The following is a 12,425-nucleotide window of genomic DNA, read 5'->3' on the forward strand; positions in this document are numbered from 1 at the left end:
CTGCTTATTTCTGATTGGATTGTGTTTCTCTGCAGGGGAACATGGAGGATAGGGTCAAATGATTAAGACCTGACAGCTGAAGACAGCATGAAGATGAAATGTCTGCAGTATGACAGGGTAATAGTGTGTTTGCTTCATAAGCAGGTCTGACAACCCGATTACTCTGAGTTAAAAATAGAGCAGCTCAGAGTCAGGTGACAGACTGGGCAAATCAATCTATCAAAAACACCACGCAATGGTGCATCCATTACCTGGTCCACAAATCACTGAAATAAAACTTACATTAGGGCCCAATGCCATTTTGTGTTATGTTGCACATGATGTCACAATGTAGATCCGGGGCAATGCTGAGAATCTGCGTGTGTTATTGTGTCTGTGCTGTGTTTCATTACACCTGATAATGTAGAATCCATCAGGATTTTGAAAAATGTTAACCACAGTTTCAGGTGTGTGAGACTCATGTATATACAAGGAGTGTAGAAAGCTCTTCTCGTATCTGTGTTCTGTGCTGGGATATAGCATGAGCAGAAGTTGAATAGATGAGGTAGGTGGATTCATGCGTCTCTTGTCTCCTGGTCAGTAGCAGTCATGCTGTCATGTGATCAGGAAGGGCTTAAAAAAAATGGGGTTGGGAGTATATGGATGATGTCATGGAAAATGTTCTTGAAAACATAAATCAGCAGGTTTTCAGACAGCTGAATTATGCCAGCTGTGTTTCATGGCGTTTCTCACACAATGCCCACAATGCCCACCACTCAGAGCAACCAGCAGCTCAGTAATTCAACACCTTTTTAAAAGGTCACGCAAGCCCACCAGAGGCCTGGGTTAGAAGCACGGGGACCGACTGACACAGTCGAGAGGTCTGTGAACATGTCGATACAGCAGCATGAAAGAGGTATGAGGCATGAGGTCCCCACTGAGCCACGAGCTGACCCACCATTCAATTAGAGCAGGAGCTTCAAACAGCTGCAGGGCTTCAGTTATCGATCCCCAAGAGAGCATGAACATGAATGCCGAAAACAAAACACAGCTACAACTACATTTTAACACTTGAGCAAACAAATAACCGGTTATGGGAAAGAAATTAGTTAATGACAGCAGCAAGGAGGATTGCTTTATTATTTACAGTTTTATGTTTACATTGTTGCCTTTGCCAAGGTACACGCACCCGCAGACGTGTATATAGCAATTCAGTGTATCTAGACACTTAGTGCAAATTCCTACTTCGTGCTACACTGCTTTTTGTTATGTGCCCTGCAGATAGAAAAAAGCCTTCCAATTGCTCTGTAACAGGTTCATTGGACTCTCTCTCAGACCACACCTTTACTCCACATCCATTTTTCTTTTCAAGTAACAATGTTTTCATAGTCATTTTATTATACAAACAACTGGAGAATACTGCACTCCTGAGTGACTGCTTAAGTAAACAGGTTTTAGAGTAAACAAAGATTAAACTTTCACACCTGAACTATAGAGTTCCACTTTATCCTTTTCTTTACAGTGTTTTGTGCCATTCAGGTTATTCAGCTTTCACCTAAAGGTATGACACACAAACACGTGCTGTGACAAAGTCAGACACACCGACAGAGACAATGTCAGTCACGCATGCACAGACTGCTCAGGCTGGATCGGACAAACCGCTCGGGCTGGATCCTAATTCACGTCAGCGAGAAAGACTGTTGCTACATTACTCTCTCTGCTCGGGTCGGAGACACAAATCATTCATACTGCAACCTAGAGAATACATCATTTCCATCAGTTTACATGAATTTCCATAACATTACCAGTCCTGTGCTGCTGATCCTGACAAGGATTAGGGTTAGGCTCACACTCGCTAATCTTCCATCTCGTTAATACAAATGTCATGAATAAACATGCTGCCTTCTCTTTTTTCCAACCTTTTCTTCTCTTCCTCTTCTCTGCAGCAGGTTTCTTACTAGATGACCATGTTATGGAAGCTATTGGTACAATTTCCTTATAGAGCACGTGTGTGTCTGTTTATAGGCTGGCTATTGAGTCATATATTAAATAATTCGGTTGCAGCAAGCATCACGTCTGACACCAGCCTGAGGCTGTAATGTGGTGCGGCGTTTGTGCTGCAATCACATCAGCACGATGCAGCTCCATCAGCAGCGTAGGCCAGCACACACAGACCTGTTGGGCTGCACACAGCCCTCAGCTTATTCACTACATTTCCCCCTCCACCTACAGTGGGCATCTCTGAAAAAAGAAGGATTTAAAACAGCTTTATTTCACACATAACCTGATAAAGTAAGGCTACCTACCTTATGGATCTCTAGTACAAAGGATCGGACCCTACACACACAAACACTCACGTAACAATACCAAGTTATTCTCACAAGCTACAAAAACTACAATCTAGTACAGTGCTGTTTAATCACAAATCTGACTGTTAAAGCAGCTCTGAGAACAGGACCGGCTGTAATGCAGATTTATATCAACACACTCGTTCTAACATGTTCACACATTCAAAGTGACCTGCATGCAAACATGCCACAGTCTCAGATCTCACTGCAGATTGTTTTCAAAGGATCAGAAAAAAACATAAGATACATAAGATTTCTGTAAGCAGGTGTTTTTCCTCACGTTCACAGAAGGAGTCTCCACTGTCTGTAGGCTTTCCACCTTCCAGGACAGATGAGGTTTTTGTTTTTTGTTGTTGGTTTGAGTTAATTGAATTGAATCTTGGCCCTAAGCATGTAACAGCGAGCCACCAGGGAGGGTGAAGGCTAAAGAGTGCCTCCTTTCCTGACCACAACTCACGATCTCCAGACAATAAGATGGACGCAATTCTGTTGCACTGCTCATCAGCCTAAAACTGAGGAGGTTTTTCAAGAGAGTAGAGAGAGAGTGAGAGGAAAAAAAAAGAGGGATGTGATTGAAAAAACAAGAGTTTACTGCTTCTGTAATGTAACATAAATGATAACTGGAAGTAACTAGAGTTGATAACTAATATGATATTCATAAGTGAAGTGCTGTTGGAGGAAAGTAAGCTACTGATGATATGATATAATTCCTATAACAGCACACTCATGTAGAGTTGGATTAGTTACATACAAAATGTTGTAATGTTGAGAACATCTTGCCCTTTATGCAATGGCAGCTAGAAATCTTCCGAGTGTAATTATGAACAACATTACATTATGATCAGGGAAACATACCTGAATCAGCTCTGGGACATAGTTCATGCTGAGCAGCTATTAACTAAGGAGTGTTTGTTCCATAGGGCAAAGGAGATAGAGATACGAGTCATGACTGCAGCTCAGAGTTGTGAAATAAAAATGATGATATTATTTTGTGAAAATGTTTGGGCATCTCATATAAAAAAAAAATTTTTAATTAAAAAATCTCTCCCCAGCCTTCTTTTCGTCTTCGACCTCAATGTGGGCACCTCCTTGGATCTCGATCTCTGATCTTTACCTCCACACCCACACCACCCAACTCCTTTCGCTCACACGCACACAGATAAGGCTGTTTTGGCAAGCCCCCTGGGTTCAGCCTGCTGATATTCTGCCTTCATGTATCCGGAAAAAGGGACATTTCTTTCTTCAGTGCACATTGGGCCAATCAACCACACACTGTATTAAGTAATATTGGAATGAAGAGGGCATTGTAAATGGACTTTCCTTCTGGTAAATTCTGTCTGTATTGTGGAGTAACGGCATGACATGCTGTGTAATGGATTTGAGATACGTTAAATTTACAGAATAAAAAAAAAAAAGCAAGCTTCACATTTCGCAGGGCCCTACTAAGGCATAAGTTTAACTTTGATATTAGAAAGAGAAGATGTCAGGAGCATGTGTGTGTGTGTGTGTGTGTGCGCGTGCGCACGCGTGTGTACTGAGCTGAGCTGGATTACGTGGATAGCTTACCAGAGTCCTGTCCTCTTAGCACAGCCAGCCTGATGCACTGCAGTGATTAAACGTCACAGCAGGCAAACACCTCGGTACACTACCCCGTGAACAGCACAAGCTGCATGAATATCGAATCTAAAATCATCTCTCTTCTCTCTCATCCCTCTTTCTCTCTCTCAGGACAGTGGAGGTCACAAGACCCACAGGGTTTATCGATCGCAGCGTACTTAGAAATGCTTGCACAGATAAATAGGATACTTTTCCGACAAGGTGGGGAGGGAGCGAGAGAGAGTCGGCTCCATAACCCAGAGTGGAAAATGGAGAGCTTGGTCTTTGAGTTGGTATACCAGAAAACTGGGATAATGGAACAAGTTGCTGAATTATTGATGGATTTAATCGCATGAAAACAGCTGCAGTCGACATTCTCCCAATTCGCTGAATTATTTACAAGTCCCTGGAACACAGACTTATTCGTTTGCAATCAAAAGCATCATTTGATTGTATAGACTTGTCAAACTCTAATCATTTTCCACCGAACTGAAATGCTGGAAAAGATTCCTCAGTCAGATATATTAGTAGCACCCACTCAGAATACAGAATACTGCAGAAATGAAGTCAAAAACAAAACTGATAGTTGGTGTTGTGATTGGAGAGCGGGCTCGTCCACAACCTTCCTCATTGCCCGAGCCGAACATTTTCAGTTCCACATAAATCTTCTACATATATTTTTGATCATCTCAGGCATGACCGCTTTACACATGGTTTTAAACTGAAGAGAGAAAGTAAAAAAGGGAAGTCCTGACCATTCAAAACAGCAGAGATGCAAACTGGTCCTCAACCTGTAGATCTGTCTATTTAAGGGGCAACATTTACATTTGGCAAGTCATCTGATCAAACGCTTTAGATAAACAGTATTACATTATCTGCTGCACCTCTAATATACATTAAACACTACATTTACAGCTTTTAGCAGACACTCTTATTCAGAGTGACTTACATTATGTTAGTTTATACACCTGAGCAACTGAGGGTTAAGGGCCTTGCTCAGGGGCCATGCAGTGGAAACTTTGTGGACCTGGGATTGGAACCAGTGACCTTCCGATTAGTAGTCAAACACCTTTACCACTGAGCTACCACATCCCACTATAGTAACTAAATACTAACAATACAAACTAGAATTAGGCCTTTTATGTTTTTACAGCAAAAAATATATATGTTCATAGGACTATGAAGAAGAACCACATCATGAACATGTGACAGTGTTTGACTAATGTTTTAATGTAGACTCAAAATGTACAATAAGTACTGTTTTGTCCATTTGTACTGTAGCTTTCTTCCAAAACTTCGAACGATGTTCAGCTTTGAAATGAAACTGGGACCATTGAACAAAGGGTTGCAGAACAGGACTTGGACCATTTCACTCGACAGAGCAACCAATCAAAATGACGTTCAGCAGCGAAACACTTTCTACTTGATAATTCAGTGTAAACTTCCAGCCTGATGTACGGTCAGTTATATGTGCATTTGATATGATCGATCTTTCAGCTTTAAACCCAAGACGGTTTAGTGTGATCAAGATTCTTCTGACTTGGGGCGATCATGACTATGGCCTTTTTTTTCATCCTTCCTTCTTCTTCATGAAGATCTACCCCCAGGACGAGTGGATCCATATTGTGTCTATAAAACTGATCCAAACATAAACAAACCTTCCTGCTCTGAAGCCCTTGCACATTTCATTAGCTCGGCCATCCTTGCTATAGTCAGTATCAGCAGCAAATTAAGTGCATGAGCTGAAGAGACATGTACCTCAGTTCATAAGGAACACGAGAGAAGATGCAAAATGTCCAAATGGACCAGATATTGTCCGAGGCCCAGGTGCAGTGACCTGTCCTGTCAGGAAGCCTGAAGTTCCTCAGATCAGCTGAAGTGTGTTACATTGTGACATGTTTGTTTACACCTCGCTACAGTTTAACAAACCTTCAGCACATAAACGATGCCATTCACACGCCAATGTAACCGTTTTAAACAGAATATCTCCTTCAGTGTCTTACCTTCAGCTCTTGAGCGCATATCTGACACGGTTCTCTGCACCGGCGGCATCTCAGCTGAACCTCACGCCGGACGAGGCGAGCACCTGTCGGTCACACGCACTTCACGCTGCTCCTGCTCTCTCCAGTCAAGGAATGTCTTCGCGGTCAACAGATTAGCTTATCCTCTCTCACCCTCCGGTGTACAGGAACCATTTATTTCTGACTGACATACATGGTTCCGCTAAACCGACAAACGTTAGTCCGAGTCACGGCTGCGTGCGGACACCGACGAGCTGAAGACGCGCGCGCGCGTGCCAACGTGCAAGGGTGGATAAGAGAATAGTGAGAAACCAGCGCAGCTTCACATGCTAGACTGTACCATTCCGAACACATGGGGGAGATCTATCTAATGGCGTGAGTCGATTAGGTTCCATAACTACGACATTCGAGAGGAAGAATCGTGTTAAATGCTAAAATGAGAATTCGTACTCCTCCCAAAATGTGAACTATCGATGAATTAAACGATGTAATTTTTTTAAAAAGTGGTCGTATAAGGTTGCCCCCCGTGTTAGCGATGTGTAGGACGCTCTGGTGGAGATTCCCAGCTGCAGTTACTCATTGTTTCGAGAGGGGGATTGCAGAGGGACAATGAGCTGCTCTCTACTTCTTCAGCTCATTGCTTAGGGCGATCACGACTATGGCCTTTTTTCATCCATCTTTATTTATAATGACTATTTGCTTGAATATTATAGAGAACCTGCACCTTAAGATTATAAATTACATTGAGTAGCCACATTACCTTCACTGGCCATTTTATCAGTTAAACCCATGCACATGGTAGGTATACAAGCACTTAGGTACACTTTAGTACCTGTATATATTTTGTGGACTTGTTTATTCAGCTTGCACTTTTTTTTAATGCCATAACCTTCTAACCTTCTACTTGTACTTTTCAACAATGACCATACATCTCTGCACTGCTATAGCCTTTATATTTATTCACTATACATGTGTTTGCATATATACCTATATATATTACATGCTGTACATGTGTTTACATATATACCTATATATATTACATGCTGTACATATGCTACATATTTATCTGCACTTGTCTATTTGCACAGTTGCTTCTCCTTGCACTTCTAGTAGATGCCAATCTGCGTTTCATTGTACCTGTACTATGCAATGACAATAAAGATCTATCTATCTATCTATCGATCGATCGATCGATCGGCCAGTTCATATTTTAGCGACAGTACGTACACAGCAGCATGTCAGTGACTTATGTGGTAGTTGCTTAAGTAGTGTGTGGTGCTGATATGAACAACCTTGGCAAGAAATTTAAACCCCTCCAGAAATGTAAAACAGTCCTGTGGTCAGAAACTGCTACTGATGAAGGCTTTAAGGACAATTTACACAAATTGAGAATGAAAAATGTGGTCTAATTAAGTTGCCAATAAATGACCACAGTGGTTAAAACATCCCAGGAATACTGCCTAATGAGCTTGAATGAATGCAACACACAATATCAGTATCAGTAGTAAATGGTCATGCTGTGATGAGAAAGAGGACCTCTTCACAAGTAAGACAATCAAGCTACACATAGCAACAGCTAACTAATTCTTTTGTCAACTGTTTCAGGAGAACATAAAGCAACATGGTTCAATGTGACCTAGGATATTTAAACATATTTGAAAATCTTAATGCGAAATGAGACCCATTTTATTTAAATGTTATGCTTCTCTAATGCACTACAACAAAATAACCGATTATTGTGTTTTCTTCATGGCACATGCAATAAATTGTTGTAATCTTGTACAGCCTAATGGTGGGGTATCATTTCCACTGATGTTTCCTCTCTTCAACATCACACGTCTGCACAGACACTTTGGGCCTATAGCTCCTAGTGTTGCCTAGCAACAGTGACAAGAAGCCTGCCTCTGACTGTGTGCGCTGGCTTCATCTATGGGTTTGTATCAGTCTAAATAATGGCTCGTGCTCCCAATCCACACACACAGACACACACACACTGCTAACACACACATACACAGGCAAATATTATAACTCACATTTCCGATATTACAAAGTAAGTACAAGTGCAACACCGTTTTATAACATCTAACATCACATGTATTTATAGAGCTTCACAGCATTGCCTAAAGCAGCTATGTTCATTCTGCCATGTAAATGAAATTCTGCTCATTTTACAGACTACTAATCTAATATAGCAATGTTCCTGCTCTTACCTTCTAAACATCATCATTATTATTTTGCTATTTCTGTAAATAAGCATCAGCCACTAAAGTACCAAACTCTCACAATCACTATCAGTGAAGCACTACTGTATGTGCTGTATGAAGATCCTCATATATGGGTCAGGATCCAAGCAATCACCAATGCAAATGTCAGAATGCAATATCTATCAGCAGCATAGCAATGAAACTATTAGGTTCGAGCAATGCATTATATAACAAGCTCACATCAATGAAATGATTTGGGAAACTAAAAAACTCACACAGGTAGGCAGCAGTGTTTGTGTTCTTTTTGTTTTGTGTTTTGGTCTAATTTTTTACTGTGCATCCTAAATACACTGTAACCAATTCATACTAAACTGTATGAAACTTTGTATGGCCTTTTATATGTGTGCTTAATCTAACGAAGAGATTGATAGAGTAAATAATCTCAAACCTGTTGATTACACCGATGACTGCTCATGATTTCACTTATATGAAATCCAGCACGATGTTTAATTTACATTTATGTTTACAGCAACTGTGACACAAGTTCACAAATGAATCCACAGTCTGGGCTATAAAGAAATCAGCCCCAGCCTCACATCTTAACACCGTTATAATCCTGACCAGAATAACTGAAGATATGTAAATAAATAAAAAATATTGGGTTTTATTGCTTCCCTGATTATACATAACCTGATTTTTACATGTGAATAATTCTGAAGTAACTATTAGAAATAATTCAAAACCACTCAATGGAAGAGATCATTTTTATCAAAGACCATAAAATGCAACTTTAGTGCAAATTAAAAGAAAATTGATTTTAAACTAGTTTCTATTTTATAAATGTAGAGACTTTTCTGAACCAAATATCTCTGTATCTATTTTGTATTGCTTTCATATTTTTCATCATGTAGTTAGAAACATCAGAAACTAATCAGAATTAAAATGTGAAATGTTTCTCAGCAGAATTTCAGCTATTTATATATTTAGTTTTAAAATAAATTGAAACAAATAATATACAATAAAAAAAAGCATTTGTAGACAATTTTTACTTGTGCCTTACCATCAGGGGTGTGGTAGCCTAGTGTCTAAGGTGTTGGGTTATGAGCTCAAATCCCAGGTTGTATAAGATGAGATAAAATGTAAGTTGCTCTGGACAATGGCATCTACCCAGTGCACTAAATCTAATGTAGATATGTGGGTAGAATTTCTAAAATTTATGTAATAAATATTTCTCAGAAAAATCTATAGTAATTGACCTGTTACCTTAAAATATTAACAGTCTAGTGTAACATATTAACAGTCTATTGTTCAGTATCCAAAACCATAATGAATGCAAAACAATATGTACAAAACATTCTGGCTCAGTGGACATGTCACACTTGGTGATCACAGTAAATAGAGCTAATCTACTCCAACAAAGGAAAAAGGTGCAATCAGAGTCTGTCACTCATTCAGCAGTCTAACACCACCTGCCCTGGCAGAGGGGCAAATCTTTCCATACAACACAATCAGCAGCACCTATTTCTTAGAAATACAGTATCTTGGCCAGCAGCAGCTGAGTATTCACCAGGATGATAAAGCCTGAGGATTAGAGGACATTCAGCTTAGAGGTTATTGATCAGTGAGTCTAATTAAAACACAGACACCATCAGACCTATTTATCTCATAAGACGTGTGATGGACTTTAAGGTATTAAGCTATTTACAGTGCCATGGTGGTTGGAGTTTATTAAAAAAAGTCACTTTATTATCATGTTTATTGTTCTTTGCTATATATCTTTTATATATGTGTGTTAGTATAATTTCATAGAAATATATTAATGCAGATTTTAAATAGATGAGCAGATATTTTAAGTCCCAACCATCACTGAGTGTGTGCAAAGCCTCATCCTCAGGCTCACACCATATCAGTCTAATCTACAGTCTCTCTCTCTCTCTCTCTCTCTCTCTCTCTCTCTCTCTCTCTCTCTCTCTCTCTCTCTCTCACACTCACACACACACACACACATACAAGCCATATGCTGAGTTGCCAATTGGCCTACAGCATATGGCTTTGGACTGGGAGGGGAAACCCAGAGTACCCTCAAGAAACCCCAGACAACAACAAGCAAATACTGCAAACAAATAATGACAGTAAAGTATTATTATTTTTTGTGAACGTGTGGATGGCTATGAGTTTAATGAAGTTTAGTGAAGTAACTGAACATCTACAAAACTGACAAAATATTACAAATATATCTTCACAATACACTTTGCTGTATGATATAGAACAACCTGGACAGATGAATCACACATGAAAACCTGAATTTTCACTTTTCTATTTATTTCTTTCCCCCATGTGACTCATATGGCTGGCACATTCCGGTAACCTTCTTACCTGTCAAACAGAGATTGGGTTTCACAGAGCAGGTAGATCAGAGCCTGCCCCCTGCTGGTGCTGTACATGAAGAGGACTTTCAACCATCCAAGCTCATTTATATTTCTGTTTATTAATTCACTCATTCTTGTGTAGCAAATATTTGTCATGACATAAGCACTGTCTGGGGATTATCTTTGCTTAGCTGCATCAGATATATAATGCATACATTAAATGTTGTTCATTTTACTAAATAAACATGATTTACATTTCTTTAGTAATTCATGTTTAGTTGCAGGATTTAAATGAAAAAAAACAACAACTGCCTACATTGCTTTTACTGAAGGAGATATACAGCTGGAAGGCATTAGTTTTTGTTTCAGTAATTGGGTGCTGATTAACTTGGCTCATGTATTATATTATATTTGTTTGACTTTTCACGTTACTGCTTTCTGTTGCTTCAGGTCTGTGCTCATTACACCATGTTATGCATTTGTGTACACTAATGTGTTGATGTCCAAATGTCCAAATGGAAGCCCTGCTGTGAATTTCTTGAACTTTGTCAATTTCAAATGTGTCAGAAATCTTAGAAGAGTCTATGTAATTTTCTGGCTATTTTTGCAACTATGACTTTAGACATTTAACAGCTATTATTTTATTCTATCAGCAAGGACGGTTTAGGCTGTAAAAGATGTAAGCAGGTGCCATCATACTCCCAAACCAGTAGGTGGCTCTATTTTATATACAGTAATAATGAAACCTGATTTGAGGAAGGGAACAAAAACAACCACACAGACTGAAAGTGAACACTTATAGAACTTAATAGAGTGGAAAAAATAGACACAAACACACACAGGAAGGTGAGGCATGGGGTTTGATCACACTCAGATGGTTGAATAGGCCTGGTATGAAAATGATTGCAACAAACTAAGAAAAAAAAGGGAGCAAACATATGACAAGAATCCTGGGAGTAACATTGGCAGTGCACGTAATCAGTAGTAATTATTGTAGGTGTGGTAAAAGGTAGGCGAAGTACACAATAGCTTTTTAAATAGAAAGTCCTTCATCAGTTGAAGCTGCAGGAGGTGAAACAATGATTCACAACTAAAGATTTTATATGTCACATTTTTCACACAAATAATGGGTCTGCAAGTGTGTGTGCGATTGTGCCCTGCAATAGACTGGCATGAGGTTCATGGTCTAACTCTACTTTGTAACCCCCGAGTCTCCTAGGATAGGCTCTCAGTTCCCAGGGACCCAGTAGGACAATCGGTGTAGAAATTTGATGCATGGAGGGATTTTGTTACAGTTATACACAGTATATAACATGCAGTAAAAATGAAAACCTGTTTGTAATCTCAAAAAAATCAAAGTAAATCAAGTCCTAATAGTCAAACTTCTATCATAGCTGATGTGTTTATAGACGCAGTGTTGCTTTGTTTTTAACTCTGAATTACTCGCTTCAAACTGCGACATTGTGATATTTAATGTGGTGTTTCTGTCATTTGGTTCACCTTTGTTGTGCTTAGTGAAGGTGATTAGCATGTTGCCAAAACAGGGATAATGTATATAACATCACTTACTGACATCACTGTCTGAATGTCCTTTATATCAACAAGCACAGAAATTCAGAATCCAGTGCTAGCAGAAGTGACCCTGACAATAAAGGGAAGAGAAACCAGACCTGCCTATCCTCTAACAGGGACATGAGAGTCATTGCAGTATAAATGAGAGATTCGGGTACGTGATTGACATTAGAGCAGACAGATGGAATGGTCTGGCCATGTTAGGGCTCATAGTTGTCCGCTGACTGAATCTGTTTTAATGATATGCAGTTAGCATTTTTTTAAATAGTAGAACTTCAAAATGAAACAAAGTGGCAGTCTTTATTTCAGGGACTGGATAGAGTACAACACTAACTG

The 12,425-nt window shown here is 39.5% G+C and overlaps 1 protein-coding gene across 7 annotated transcripts in view; it reads right to left on the reverse strand.

Annotated features, from left to right (window-relative positions):
- atp8a1 (ATPase phospholipid transporting 8A1) overlaps window positions 1-6,247 on the reverse strand; it is a 116,633-nt gene extending 110,386 nt beyond the window's left edge. For all 7 annotated transcript variants that reach the window (XM_027135301.2, XM_027135303.2, XM_027135305.2 and 4 more), the window contains exon 1: window positions 5,927-6,247. In XM_027135301.2, the coding sequence (XP_026991102.2) occupies window positions 5,927-5,975 (49 nt within the window). In that variant the 5' untranslated portion in view covers window positions 5,976-6,247. The remainder of the gene's footprint in view (window positions 1-5,926) is intronic.
- Window positions 6,248-12,425: the final 6,178 nt, after the last annotated feature.

Source organism: Tachysurus fulvidraco, chromosome 17 (genome assembly GCF_022655615.1).
Source record: "Tachysurus fulvidraco isolate hzauxx_2018 chromosome 17, HZAU_PFXX_2.0, whole genome shotgun sequence".
In the NCBI taxonomy this organism is placed as follows: domain Eukaryota; kingdom Metazoa; phylum Chordata; class Actinopteri; order Siluriformes; family Bagridae; genus Tachysurus; species Tachysurus fulvidraco.